Below are 13072 nucleotides of genomic sequence, written 5' to 3' on the forward strand. Positions count from 1 at the left end.
TTGGTCCTCCAATAAATCTGTATCGGCGTTGAAAAATCATAATCGGTCGACCTCTAGCCCAAACTGTTCGGACTCTACAGACAGAAATTGGCAGATCGGCGGTACCGACTTCAGATGAGTCCTGTGATGCTTGTTGGGGTCGAACAGAGAACAACATAGTGTTCGTAAGAGTCATCTTTCCATAGAGGGGTCATCGTTTTTCTATAGTATGCATCTGCAAGTAGCTAAAGCTAACAAACTAGGTTCAATGTTAACTAGCCAACATGAGGCTATAACCGTTTGGACGCGACAGGCATTTTCGTGATGTCTCCTGGACTGACAAACACCGCTGTGACACTGCCAACTTCCACTGCAGATGCTGAGGGCCAACATCAGCAGATGGAGACGCAGACCATGCAAAACAAACAGACAGATATTGGTGTGTATTGTTTTACGGGGTTAATAAGTGATAAGCAGTAATGGGAAGTCCCTACCATCATGGGACGTTTATTAATCATTTTATTCAGTGTTACAGCATTTAATGCACATAATGCATGGCATAAAACATTTAATTAAAAAAAGAAACCAAAAAACGTGATTATTTTTTCATTATCGAACTGAAGCTGAACAGACCTACAAATGCACTCAATGTTCAGCACTATTTAATAAGAAACACTTGTTCCCCTTGCACAACATTTTGCTACGGTGTGCCCTAATGAACCCAACCTGGCACTGGACGATGCAGTGACGAAGGGTTAGTGAGGGGAAGCAAGTCTGAGTGAGGGAGCAAGAGGTATGTCCAAGAAAGGTGAAAGAGATGACTTACAAAATACAGTTCTATAGAGGGAATGAAGAGGGGTTGTCCTTAAGAATCTACACAGAGGAAAACGGAGACACGAGAGAGATGGGAGAGAGATATTAGAGCAGTGAAAGGGAGTACAGCTCAACAGACGGACCAGGACAAAAAAAGTAAAAGGGAGAGAAACAAAGAGGAAGGCGAAAGACAAAGAGAGAGAAAGATAAAGAGAACGAGAGGGAGAGGGAGAAAGAGAGCTAGAGATGGAGAGGTGCTTCGGTTAGAGAAGGACCACTGTACTGAGGGAAGTTAGAGATGGTCAAGTGTACACCACACCAGTCCAGCAGTCAGTAAAGTCAATAGCTAGAAAACACCCATCCTCTACGTGACCTTGTTTGCTGTCAAACTGATGTAGCAGCATACTTTTGAACACCACTGAAAAGAGACGCTGGAGTGTGTTTAGTCCAACTATTGTGCTACATATAACAGGTGAAGAAGCATGGAACACTCACCGTCTCCCTGCATGTCTGAAGTCCATAATGTAAGGTTGTCGCGTAGCAACTGCATGATGAGCGTGGAGTCCTTGTAGCTCTCCTCGCTCAGCGTGTCCAGTTCTGCAATGGCATCGTCAAATGCCGCCTTCGCCAACCTGAGGGCAGCAGCGTGGGCAGAGCAGAGGGGTCAAAGGTTGGATTTCACACAGCATCCAAGTCACACATCAACAATGGGCTGAACATCTAGTAACATGAAATGGTATGGAATATACAATCAAATGTATTTATAAAAAAAAAAATAATAATAATAATTATATATATATATATATATAAATAAAACTAGCCAGGGCATGAGGTGACTTCCTCAATGTACTGTGTTGGTGAGACTGTACTGCACACCCAGTCTGAAAATTTCACCATGGCATGATGGAGCACCAGACATGAGCCCCAAGAGAGAGAAGATAAGACAGGAGAGAAGGGGCCCACCTGCATGCGCGGTCAGGGGAATTGAGAATTTCATAATAAAATACGGAGAAGTTGAGTGCCAGTCCCAGGCGGATGGGGTGAGTCGGGGGGAGCTCGATCATGGCGATGTCGCTCGCGGCTTTGTAGGCTACCAAACTGTTCTCCGCCGCCTCCTTCCTGTCGTTACCCGTGGCGAACTCTGCCAGGTACCTGTGGTAGTCTCCCTTCCTGAGGACAGAGGGGAGAACGAGACCATGGTTATTTCAACCCCACAAAACAACAATAAATCCATGGTCTCCTTATGTTAACATAGGACTCTTTTCCTGAGGTATGCACTTCTGCACTGAACTCCCCTATTTGGAATTAAAAGGACTGGTATTAAGAGCCCTTGCTTATACCAAGCGTGTGCTTTTAAATCCTTGTGGGGTAGTGCTAGAGCTGGGCGATATGGACAAAAATCTATATCGCGATAAATGTCCTGAATTGATGCTATAATGATTAATATAACAATGAGTTTTAACCATGTACACCAGAGTTTTTGTTATGATTATTTAAACCAGGGATGTCAAATATATGGCTGTGGGCCAAATCCAGCTTGTGAGGGGGTAAAATAAATATATACAGTATTAGAATTATTTATTGATTTTATTTTGGGGTGGGGGTGTGACAGGAACCTTCCCACTAGCTATGATTGGCTGAGATAATGTATGGGCTGGACATACCAGGAGATGGGATTGAATTTATCTGCCATGTAGCATGCTTCTGTCTATAACGTGAGCTGTTTAGTATGTTGACAGTCCTTTCTACCGTGCCATTTTTTAAGATATAACGTTAGCCATCGAGAACTACAAAAGTTTTTGATGCCCTGAATTTAACAGGCACTATCGACAGATCAGTAGGAAAAAGTGATGGGCTACATTCTGCACACGCCACGGTTAGTGTGAACTGGAGTGACTTGACACAAAGCTGGCCAAACAAGACTTAGCTACAAAGAAAACGGCATTAAAATAGTTCCAGTCTGCCGTGACGCATTCATCCGTGTATATAGGTACGAGCCTAGCTCAGATAAAGGTTTCAAATTTTGTTAAGAAAGTAATTTTTATTGCAAGTTAAAGCAGACCGTTAGCTAGCAAATGTTAGCTTGCTGGCTCACTAGCTAACGTTACATGTATGATCTGTGTAGTTATATTATTTGAATCAGAAATCCATTTGCATTGCTAGTTATAGCCTAATGTTATCTAGTTAACATTTAACCTAGTTTGTTAGCTTTAGCTACCTGCAGATTCATACTATAGCTATGACAATGTTTGTATTGGTAGTAGTTGGGGTTATGCCGGTTCATTGTTTAGCTAGCTAGCTACATGTCTAACAAAAGACTCCACTTCGTCCTGATTATTATATGACCCATCAAATTAGCAGGTGCGTCTGTGGGTGATTACAACCATCGATGGCATTTCATGAACATGTGTACATGTCTAGACAATAGTGACCCATTCCCTTAGCAAGATCTGGGTGAGGGGTGGTTATAGCATTTCCTTCACATAACCCATCAATTTAGACAAGTGTGTCGGGTGAGCGTCATCTAATAACGATAAAATATTCATAAAATGTTTTTATCTGGACACTTTGTTTTTAATATTGCTACTATGCAGGTACTATCATTGTAGCGTTAACACCTTCTGCATCCTGTGCATGTGACTAATAAACTTAGATTTGATGTGATACAACGTGTGTTTACCACATGACCTCACATTAAAGAGATGGCTGGGACTAAGGCTTCAGTGGATGTGAATAATGCTGAATGGGTATAAGACAAAGAAGAGCTCTCCAGTACATATACCAAAAAGGGCCATTTTCTCAAAAGTGGAGTTACAAGTTTGTTAACTTTCAAAGGAAAGTTACTTTCCCATTGTTGCTCCACTGCAGTGTATAATATAACATTTTCTAGCTCTGCGTCTCCACTTTTATCCAACGTAAAAAAAACACAATTTCAAATTTTGATACAAAAGACCAAATCGAGGCGGTCGGTCACTTTAAAATTACAAAAGAAAAAATGAAAATGTGCAGAAATTATAATGGACCTACATTCACACAGTTTCTTGAGTGTGTCCAGCTCGCTAATAAAAACCGACATGAAAGTAAGACAGTCAGGGAGCATAGAACATTTTAAACACTTTGGATAGAAGACTACTTTTTGCTCATTTTAACAGAGAGCAAATATAACACATTTTCAGCGCAGCCCTCAGGTCCTTGTTGAAGACCAAATGTTAATACTACTAGTTTGATGGTTGTAGCCATCAATTGTCCCATTAAAAATCACCTATATTAGAAAATGTCACATTCTTCTAGTATAGTCTGCTTATTGTAATGAATGACATCAGCAAAATGTCTGAGATAAGTGATCGGTATGGTCAGTGTTGATAATTTTTGGTTTATTGGCCAAGCTCAAGGTTGCGCACAAGTGCACACTTCACAGAAAAGTGTGGAAAACAGATGCAGAGTAGCTGTTTTTTCACAGCTCAGATAAGAGGTTTTATGCTCTGCTTGCCAGAGAGCGCGAGAGAGCGAGTGTTGTGTGAGCAACAGCCACAATGCTGCACTAAGAAGACACGGCAGCCTTTTCTCATATTACTTGCGCAGTCAGGGCAGGGCGTACATACTCGCTGGTGTGTGCAAAATAGTTTTTGAAGATATCTCCCATCCACAGACGTACATTTTGTAGTAGAAAACCTTTGATTCTCCCGTGTTTGCAGCTGGAATGAGGTGCTTGTCCAGTACATCCAGAATGTCCTTACAGATTGATTTTAGCTCAGTCTCCACCTGCAGAGCAGACAACACACACAACCACTTGTCAGCAAACTCGAGAATGGGAAAAAACATCACACTCAACTATGAAGTCTCATTTTTACATAACCATTGAAAGACCTCTTCAAAAGATTAAAAGAGGACCCGAGTCTTAACCTCTACTTTGAAAGGATCCCCACACCATCCCTCCGATGCAATAGGTCTACATGTATTAGGTAACTAACATTCCGACAGCAAGGTGATTCTATTCTTCTACTAACCGCCGTCCCGGTGGCTCACCGTTTGCCTGTATTCCCTGATCATCTTTAGTTTGTCTTCGCCTCCTTTGTTCTCTTCTTTCTGTTCGAGGCTGCTGATTATCCTCCAGGATGCTCTTCTGGCTCCGATCACGTTTTTGTACGCCACCGACAGCAGGTTCCGCTCTTCCACCGTCAGCTCCACGTCCATGCCGGCCACATTCTTCATGGACTCCACCATTTCTGACAGAGAGGAGAGAGAGAAAAGTATGAACCTCAACCATCACACACCCCGTTTTCAATAAGGTAGGAAGAGTCTGTTCTGGGGATCGTCAGTTGCTTGCTGGCTGCAATAATTAAACATTTTAATAATATAGCAGAAGCGCTTATCCAGAGCAACTTAGTTAGTGCATTCATTTTAAGATGGCTAGGTTGGACAACCCCATACACATGACCAAAAGTATGTGGACACTTGCTCGTTCAACATATCATTCCAAAATCATGGGCATTAGTATGGAGTTGGTTCCCCCCCTTTGCTGCTATAACAGCCTCCACTCTTCTGGGAAGGCTTTCCACGAGATGTTGGAACATTGCTGTGGGGACTTGCTTCCATTCAGCCACAAGAGCAGCTGACGTCGGGAATTGATGTTGGGCGATTAGGCCTGGCTCGCAGTCGGCGTTCCAATTCATCCCAAAGGTGTGCGATGGAGTTGAGGTCAGAGCTCTGTGGAGGCCGGTCAATTTCTTCCACACCGTTTGACAAACCAATTCTGGATGGACCTCACTTTGTGCCCGAGGGCATTGTCATGCTGAAACAGGATTCGACGGTTGACTGCCAGATGGTGAAGCGTGATTCATCACGCCAAAGAAGGCGTTTCCACTGCTCCAGAGTCCAATGGTGGCGAGCTTTACACCACTCCAGTTGACGCTTGGCATTTCACATGGCGATCTTAGGCTTGTGTGCGGCTGCTCGGCCATGGAAACCCATTTCATGAAGCCCCCAACGAACAGTTCTTATGCTGACATTGCTTTCAGAGGCTGTTTGGAACTCGGTAGTGAGTGATGCAACTGAGGACAGACGAATTTGACAACCTACGTTCTTCAGCACTTGGCGGTCCCGTTCTGTGAGCTTGTGTGGTCTACAATTTCGCAGCTGAGCCATTGTTGCTCCTAGACGTTTCCACTTCACAATAACAGCAGTTACAGTTGACCAGGGCATCTCTAGCAGGGCAGAAATTTGACGAACTGACTTGTTGGAAAGGTGGCATCCTATGACGGTGTCACTTTGAAAGTCACTGAGCTCTTCAGTAAGGCCATTCTATTGCCAATGTTTGTCTATGGAGATTGCATGGCTGTGTGCTCCATTGTATACACCTGCCAGCAACGGGTGTGGCTGAAAAAAACAAATTCACATATTTGAAGGGGTCCACATGTACACAAGTATCTCACTGATAGTAAGTACATTTTTCTTCAATAACGTAGTTATCAAAGTCAGTGCTAGTAGGGGGGGAAAAAGTCAAATGTGACAGTTCGTTCACGAAATGCAAGTTCTCTTGCTGCTCCGTAGGCAAGTACCATGGCCTTGTAGTGGATGCAAGCCTCGACTGGAAGCAAGTGGAGTGTGCAGAGGAGCAGGGTGACATGGTAGAACTTGGGAAGGTTGAACACCAGGCGGCCTGCAGCGTTCTGGATAAGTTGCAGGGGTTTGATGGCACAAGCGGGGAGCCCAGCTCACAGTGAGTTGCAGTAGTCCAGACAGGTGGGTAACCGGTGTTAACGAGGACACTTGCTGCATTTATGAATCAGTCTACAAATATGCAAATAGCCACGCCCACTGTTCAGTACTAGCCTATAAGAAAGCTCATCACAAGAGGTTACAAAGCCATTACCAAACGCCATACCTATAGCCTAAAAACGCATAAAGTCAATTTTGTTTTTGCATACTCGCATAGCTTAGACCCTACTTTATATACTCTGAGGTTGTGTTGTGCCCTCCATCAGTTGAGACCAGGGGAGAACGACTGCCCCTTCTCAATGAAGCCACAGAAGTTCAAGGCCGACAGTGGTACTGCGGGCATTGTTAGCAGAAAACAAGATCCCCATTATAGAAGGGAAAAATGACGTGGTCAATCTTTATACAAATAAACACATTTTAGAAGACAATCATGGTGCCAATAATTGGTTCTAATACACCAGATGTATGTCCTTGAACAGATTACTCAAAACAAACATTTTTAAAATGTAATCGCATACAGAAGTTACAGATAAGTTTAGTTGCTAATGGTAGCCTGCAGTGCCACGGTCAGGCCTTCAACTTGAGTTACTCAATGAGATGGGGCAGCACTGAGCTATCCTGAAACGTCACTTCATGGAGTAGCACAAACTGCGCATCTAATATCTTAACCGACAACAGTTGGCTTCAATGCGCTATCGAGTCTAAGCATAGGAATGAATGGTGTCAAATGATCGATGGCTTTGTCCATTCATACACCTTTATAATTTAATTTATTTTAACTTTTCATTACTACAAAGACGGCCGCCAGTAAATTTAAATGGTAACATCCATTCTATTATCTACATTTCTATTAATAGGTTAGTTATGGGGGATTGACAGAATTTCAAACCAATATTCCCATTCAAGTACACAATATATATACAAAATGTGGACACCCCTTCAAATTAGTGGATTCGGCTATTTCAGCAACACCCGTTGCTAACAGGTGTATAAAATCGAGCACACAGCAATGTCAATCTCCATATACAAACATTGGCAATAGAATGGTCTTTGTGGATGGACTTTCAACGTGGCACCTTCATGGAATGCCACCTTCAATGTCAAATTTCTGCCCTGCTAGAGCTGCCCCGGTCAAATTTAAGTGATGTTTTTTTTATTTCACCTTCATTTATCCAAGTTCTCATTTACAAATGCAACCTGGCCAAGATTGAGCAAAGCAGTGCGACACAAACAACAGAGTTATACACGGGATAAACAAACGTACAGTCAATAACACAATAGAAAAGTCTATATACAGTGTGTGCAAATGTAGTAAGATTAGGGAGGTAAGGCAATAAATAGGCCATAGTGGCGATATAATTACAATTTAGCAATTAAACACAAGTGATAGATGTGCAGAAGATGAATGTGCAAGTAGAGATACTGGGGTGAAAAGGAACAAAAAATAAATAATATGGGGATGAGGTAGTTGGGTGGGCTATTTACAGATGGGCTATTTACAGGTGCAATGATCGGTAAGCTGCTGAAAGCTGATGCTTAAGAGTTAGTGAGGGAGATATGAGTCTCCAGCTTCAGTGATTTTTGCAATTCGTTCCAGTCATTAGCAGCAGAGAACTGGAAGGAAAGGCAGCCAAAGGAGGAGTTGGCTTTGGGGGTGACCAGTGAAATATACCTGCTGGAGCGAGTGCTACGGGTGGGTGCTGCAATGGTGACCAGTGAGCTGAGATAAGGCAGAGCTTTACCTAGCAAGGACTTACAGATGACCTGGAGCCAGTAGGTTTGGCAATGAATATGAAGCGAGGGCCAGCCAACGAGAGCATACAGATCACAGTGGTGGGTAGTATATGGGGCTTTGGTGACAAAACTGATGGCACTGTGATAGACTACATCCAGTTTGCTGAGTAGAGTGTTGGAGGCTATTTTGTAAATGACATCGCCGAAGACTAGGATCGGTAGGATAGTCAGTTTTACGAGGGTATGTTGGGCAGCATGAGTGAAGGATGCTTTGTTGCGAAATAGGAAGCCGATTCTTGATTGAAATTTTGATTGGACATGCTTAATAACCAGACACCTAGGTATTTGTAGTTGTCCACATATTCTAAGTCAGAACCGTCCAGAGTAGTGATTCTAGACGGGCGGGTGGGTAGCGATCAGTTGAAGAGCGAAATGGTAGGCAACACAAGCTCACAGAACGGGACCGCCGAGTGCTGGAACGCATAAAAATCGTCTGTCTTCGGTTGCAACACTCACTAGCGAGTTTCAAACTGCCTCTGGAAGCAACGTCAGCACAACAACTGTTCGTCGGGAGCTTCATGAAATGGGTTTCCATGGTGATCTTAGGCACACAAGCCTAAGATCACCATGAACAAGCGTTGGTGAGTTTTACACCACTCCGGCCAACATTGTCCTCTGGAGCAGTGGAAACACGTTCAATGGAGTGATGAATTACACTTCACCATCTGGCAGTCCGACAGACGAATCTGGCTTTGGCGGATGCCAGGAGAAGACCACATAGTGCCAACTGTAAAGTTTGGTGGTGGAGGAATAATGGGCTGGTGCCTGAGCCCATGCACACATATAAGTTCCTGGCCTACAAGCTTGGCACACCTGTATTTGGGGAGTTTCTCCCATTCTTCTCTGCTCTGTCAGGTTCAATGGGGAGTGTCGCTGCACAGGTATTTTCAGGTCTCTCCTGAGATATTTGATCGGGTTCAAGTCCGGGCTCTGGCTAGGTCACTCAAGGTAATTCAGAGACTTATCCTGAAGCCACTCTTGCATTGTCTTGGCTGTGTGCTTAGGGTCGGTGAACCTTAGACACAGTCTGAAGTCTTGAGCACACTGGAGTGGGTTTTCATCAAGGATCTCCGTGTACTTTGTTCCGTTCATCTTTCCCCTCGATCCTGACTCCCAGTCCCTGCCCGTGAAAATCATCCCCACAGCATGATACTGCCACCACCATGCTTCACCGTAGGGATGGTGCCAGGTTTCCTCCAAACGTGACGCTTGGCATTCAGGCCAAAGAGTTCAATCTTGCCATCATCAGACTAGATAATCTTTCTCATGGTCAGTGTACTTTAGGTGCCTTTTGGCAAACTCCATGTGAGCTGTCATGTGCATTTTACTGTGGAGCAGCTTCCGTCTGGCCACTCTAGCATAAAGGCCTGATTGGTGGAGTGCTGCAGATATAGTTGTCTTTCTGGAAGATTCTCCCATCTCCACAGAGGAACTCTGAAGCTGTCAGTGACCATCGGGTTCTTGGTTACCCCCCTGACCATGGCCCTTCTCCCTCGATTGCTCAGTTTGGCCGGGCGGCCAGCTCTAGTAAGTCTGGGTGGTTCCAAACTTCAATTTAAGAATGATGGAGGCCACTGTGTTCTTCGAGACCTTCAATGCTGAATACATTTCTTGGTACCCCCCAGATCTGTGCCTTTCCTTCGACCTCATGGCTTGGTTTTTCCTCTGACATACACTGTCAACTGTGGGACCTTATATAGACCGGTGTGTGCCTTTCTAAATCATGCCCAATCAATAGAATTTACCACAGATGGACTACAATCAAATTGTAAAAACAGCTCAAGGATCAATGGAAACAGGATGCACCTGAGCTCAATTTAGGGTCTCAAAGCAAAGGGTCTGAATACTTACATAAATAAGGTTTAATTTTTTTCTTTAATACATTTGCAAACATGAAAATAAAAAAAAACATTTTTCACTGTCATTATGGGGTATTGTGTAGATGGATTATATTTTTTGTTTCCTCAAGGTGTCTGAATACTTTCCGAAAACACTGTATAGAAACATTAAACACTGAACCGTTTCCTTTATACTGTCGTTAACACTGTATTCATAATGTGTTCTTCCTTTCCCTTTCATATTGCTCATTCTAATACATCTACTACTATTGCATTTGTTACATTATTTATATCCTGGATTAAATACTGTATTCTTATTCATATACTCAACTCTTCACATTGCTCATTCTCATGTGTTCAGGGGTCCTCTCTCCCAAAACAAGTACTGAAAAGCTTGATTCTGGTGGCATTTAAAAAGGAAAAACACTCAAACCATCTTAAATATATTTCTACCTCTAGAAAGTATCTCAATAACGTATTGGTAAAATGATTATAGTATACAGGATGCAACTTAAGGTTGAGTGCTGCAGCTATCTAAAGAAACACAGAGACCTTTCTGAATTAAAAACGTTTATATTGACAAAATTAACAGAGGAACATGAATTAGAGTCCCCTGATTCATGTTCATCACAAAAGGAGGGCGTAGGAAATCTCTTTCTAGGTTCTGACAAAAACCTAGTTCTGACTTAGGTAACAGCCTTTGTCAGAGCACTTTATTCTTCTGGGCTTTTGGAAAAAGATTTCCAACGCCCTCCTGTAATTGAGCTGCTTGATTGGGGGGGGGGGGTTGTTGATGCAGAGCCGCATGCAGGCGGCTAGATGCTCTCTCTGCAGTCTGTTCCTCAAGTCTGTTTTGACCTGCAATAACAAAAGAATAATAAGAGGGGGGACTGGGACAAAGAGGATCTACTTCCACATTTAAATGTTCTTACTCGTTTCATTGCAGAGAAGTCCCTCTCACAATTAACGGAAGACACTGGTATAGTCAGTGCGATTGCTGCAAGCTGGATAAGGCAAGTGTAGATAGCCTCCACTCATCAAACTGAAAGGCCAGCGTTGTCATTGCCATCATCTGGTCCAACCCCTGAAATACATTAAAAACAAAAAGATATTCAACATTAAAGAAGAGACAACAGAGTGGTAGTTCAACAGGAAAAAGGGTTGGGCAACACTGGCCTAAAATGTTGGCTTCAAAAGACTCACACTCAATGCCATACCTTGAATGCTCCAACAAACACATGTTGCTTGTAAGACAACCACTCTTGCAGCACAGCAGCCTCTGGCGGTTGCAAGAACTGCTTGGGGAAGAGGTTCAGGTTAAAGGTGTTTATCCTCTCACTAGAGAAAGCAGGCTGAGGTCCCAACAGACCGAAGGCCCCCAAAATCTACCGGTGTTGGAACCTCCGGTCTAGGCTATCCTGAAGGCCAACAAGATATGGATCCATTCCCTAATTACAGCACAAAACAGAAAATAAGTGATTAATAGCTGTTTTAGTGGATCCAACACACAGGATGTAACATTGGTTTAATCACAGCATTTGAAAACAAATGTTTTTACCTGCTTTCTGAACCCGAACCCAGAACTGCACCCTGGTCTTGTCCACCTGGCTTCTCCCTCTCCTCCTCGATGTTGAATGCACCCAGAAACCCATTGGGCCATCGATGTCCTGGTGGAGTTGGCTCAGAAATAAATACATAATGCTACAGACTAAATATGCAATCATTTTTAGCCCTTAGCCTAATTAAAGGACATTTGACTAACCATGTGGCGTATTATATAGCCACGGCTTCAGTCTGTCAATTTTATGTCACATCTGGATTGCCGGTAGTGCACACTTGGCCTTACTCAGCTCTCCTCTACTCCTTCCATCTACCCTCCTGGTTTTCCTCTCCTCTGTTAACTCACTCCCGGGATTCTGCCTCGTCTAGGTCTAGTAAAGTCACACACTTATTATAAAAAGGATAGCTTAAGCTTTTAAAGGGATAACTAACTAAAGAAAGTGTCATAAAAATAAGGCTGATTTGACATTAGCTAGCTAAGTTAACATTACCGGACACTTGTCCTTACTACCCCCTTTCTATTTTGCTGCTGTGGCTGGAAATATTTCAATTAACTCGCCTGAGAAAAAAAATCTAATTGAAGACAGATGTAGCTTTCTTTCTTGCACATGATACAGTTCCAAACAAACTACCTAGCTAACTTGCTAGAATAGAAACGTTAGAAAACCATGTTTCTATCATCAACATAATGTTACTTGTGGATATTCAATAGCTGGCCTTACAGTTTTCAATTGTGGCAGCAATATTCTAAATTTGAAGTCAGAAGTTTACATACAACTTAGCCAAATACATTTAAACTCCATTCCTAACATTTAATCCTAGTAAACATTCCCTGTCTTAGGTCAGTTAGGATCACCACTTTATTATAAGAATGTGGCAAGTCAGAATAATAGTGGGGAGAAAGATTTATTTTAGCTTTTAATTCTATCATCACATTCCCAGGGGTTCAGAAGTTTACATACACTTAATAATTATTTGGTAGTATTGCCTTTAAAATGGTTTAACTTGGGTCAAACATTTCAGGTAGCCTTCCACAAGCTTCCCACAATAACTTGGGGGAATTTTGGCTCATTCCTCCTGACAGAGCTGGTGTAACCGAGTCAGGTTTGTAGGCCTCCTTGCTCACACACGCTTTTCAGTTCTGCCCACACATTTTCCATAGGATTAAGGTCAGGGCTTTGTGATAGCCACTTCAATACCTTGACTTTGATGTCCTTAAGCAATTTTGCAACAACTTTGGAAGTATGCTTGGGCTCCTTGTCCATTTGGAAGACCCATTTGCAACCAAGCATTAACTTCCTGTCTGATGTCTTGAGATGTTGCTCCAATATATCCACATAATTTTCTTTCCTCATGTTGCCATCTATTTT

At 42.9% G+C, this 13072-nt stretch overlaps 1 protein-coding gene across 3 annotated transcripts in view; it reads right to left on the reverse strand.

Moving 5' to 3' along the window:
* Window positions 1-13072, reverse strand: part of LOC110537675 (14-3-3 protein epsilon) — a 38373-nt gene that overhangs the window by 13100 nt on the left and 12201 nt on the right. The window contains exons 2-10 of one of the 3 annotated variants that reach the window (XM_036937645.1): window positions 11701-11809; window positions 11360-11590; window positions 11075-11226; window positions 10474-11000; window positions 4819-5018; window positions 4448-4554; window positions 1756-1962; window positions 1288-1424; window positions 806-852 (exon numbers count right to left, since the gene is read on the reverse strand). In XM_036937645.1, coding sequence (XP_036793540.1) covers window positions 845-852; window positions 1288-1424; window positions 1756-1962; window positions 4448-4554; window positions 4819-5018; window positions 10474-10552 — 738 coding nt within the window. In that variant the 5' untranslated portion in view covers window positions 10553-11000; window positions 11075-11226; window positions 11360-11590; window positions 11701-11809 and the 3' untranslated portion in view covers window positions 806-844. The remainder of the gene's footprint in view (window positions 1-805; window positions 853-1287; window positions 1425-1755; window positions 1963-4447; window positions 4555-4818; window positions 5019-10473; window positions 11001-11074; window positions 11227-11359; window positions 11591-11700; window positions 11810-13072) is intronic. The other 2 variants (XM_036937644.1, XM_021623900.2) reach the window with 2 other exon arrangements.

This window comes from Oncorhynchus mykiss, chromosome 12 (genome assembly GCF_013265735.2).
Source record: "Oncorhynchus mykiss isolate Arlee chromosome 12, USDA_OmykA_1.1, whole genome shotgun sequence".
Lineage (NCBI taxonomy): Eukaryota > Metazoa > Chordata > Actinopteri > Salmoniformes > Salmonidae > Oncorhynchus > Oncorhynchus mykiss.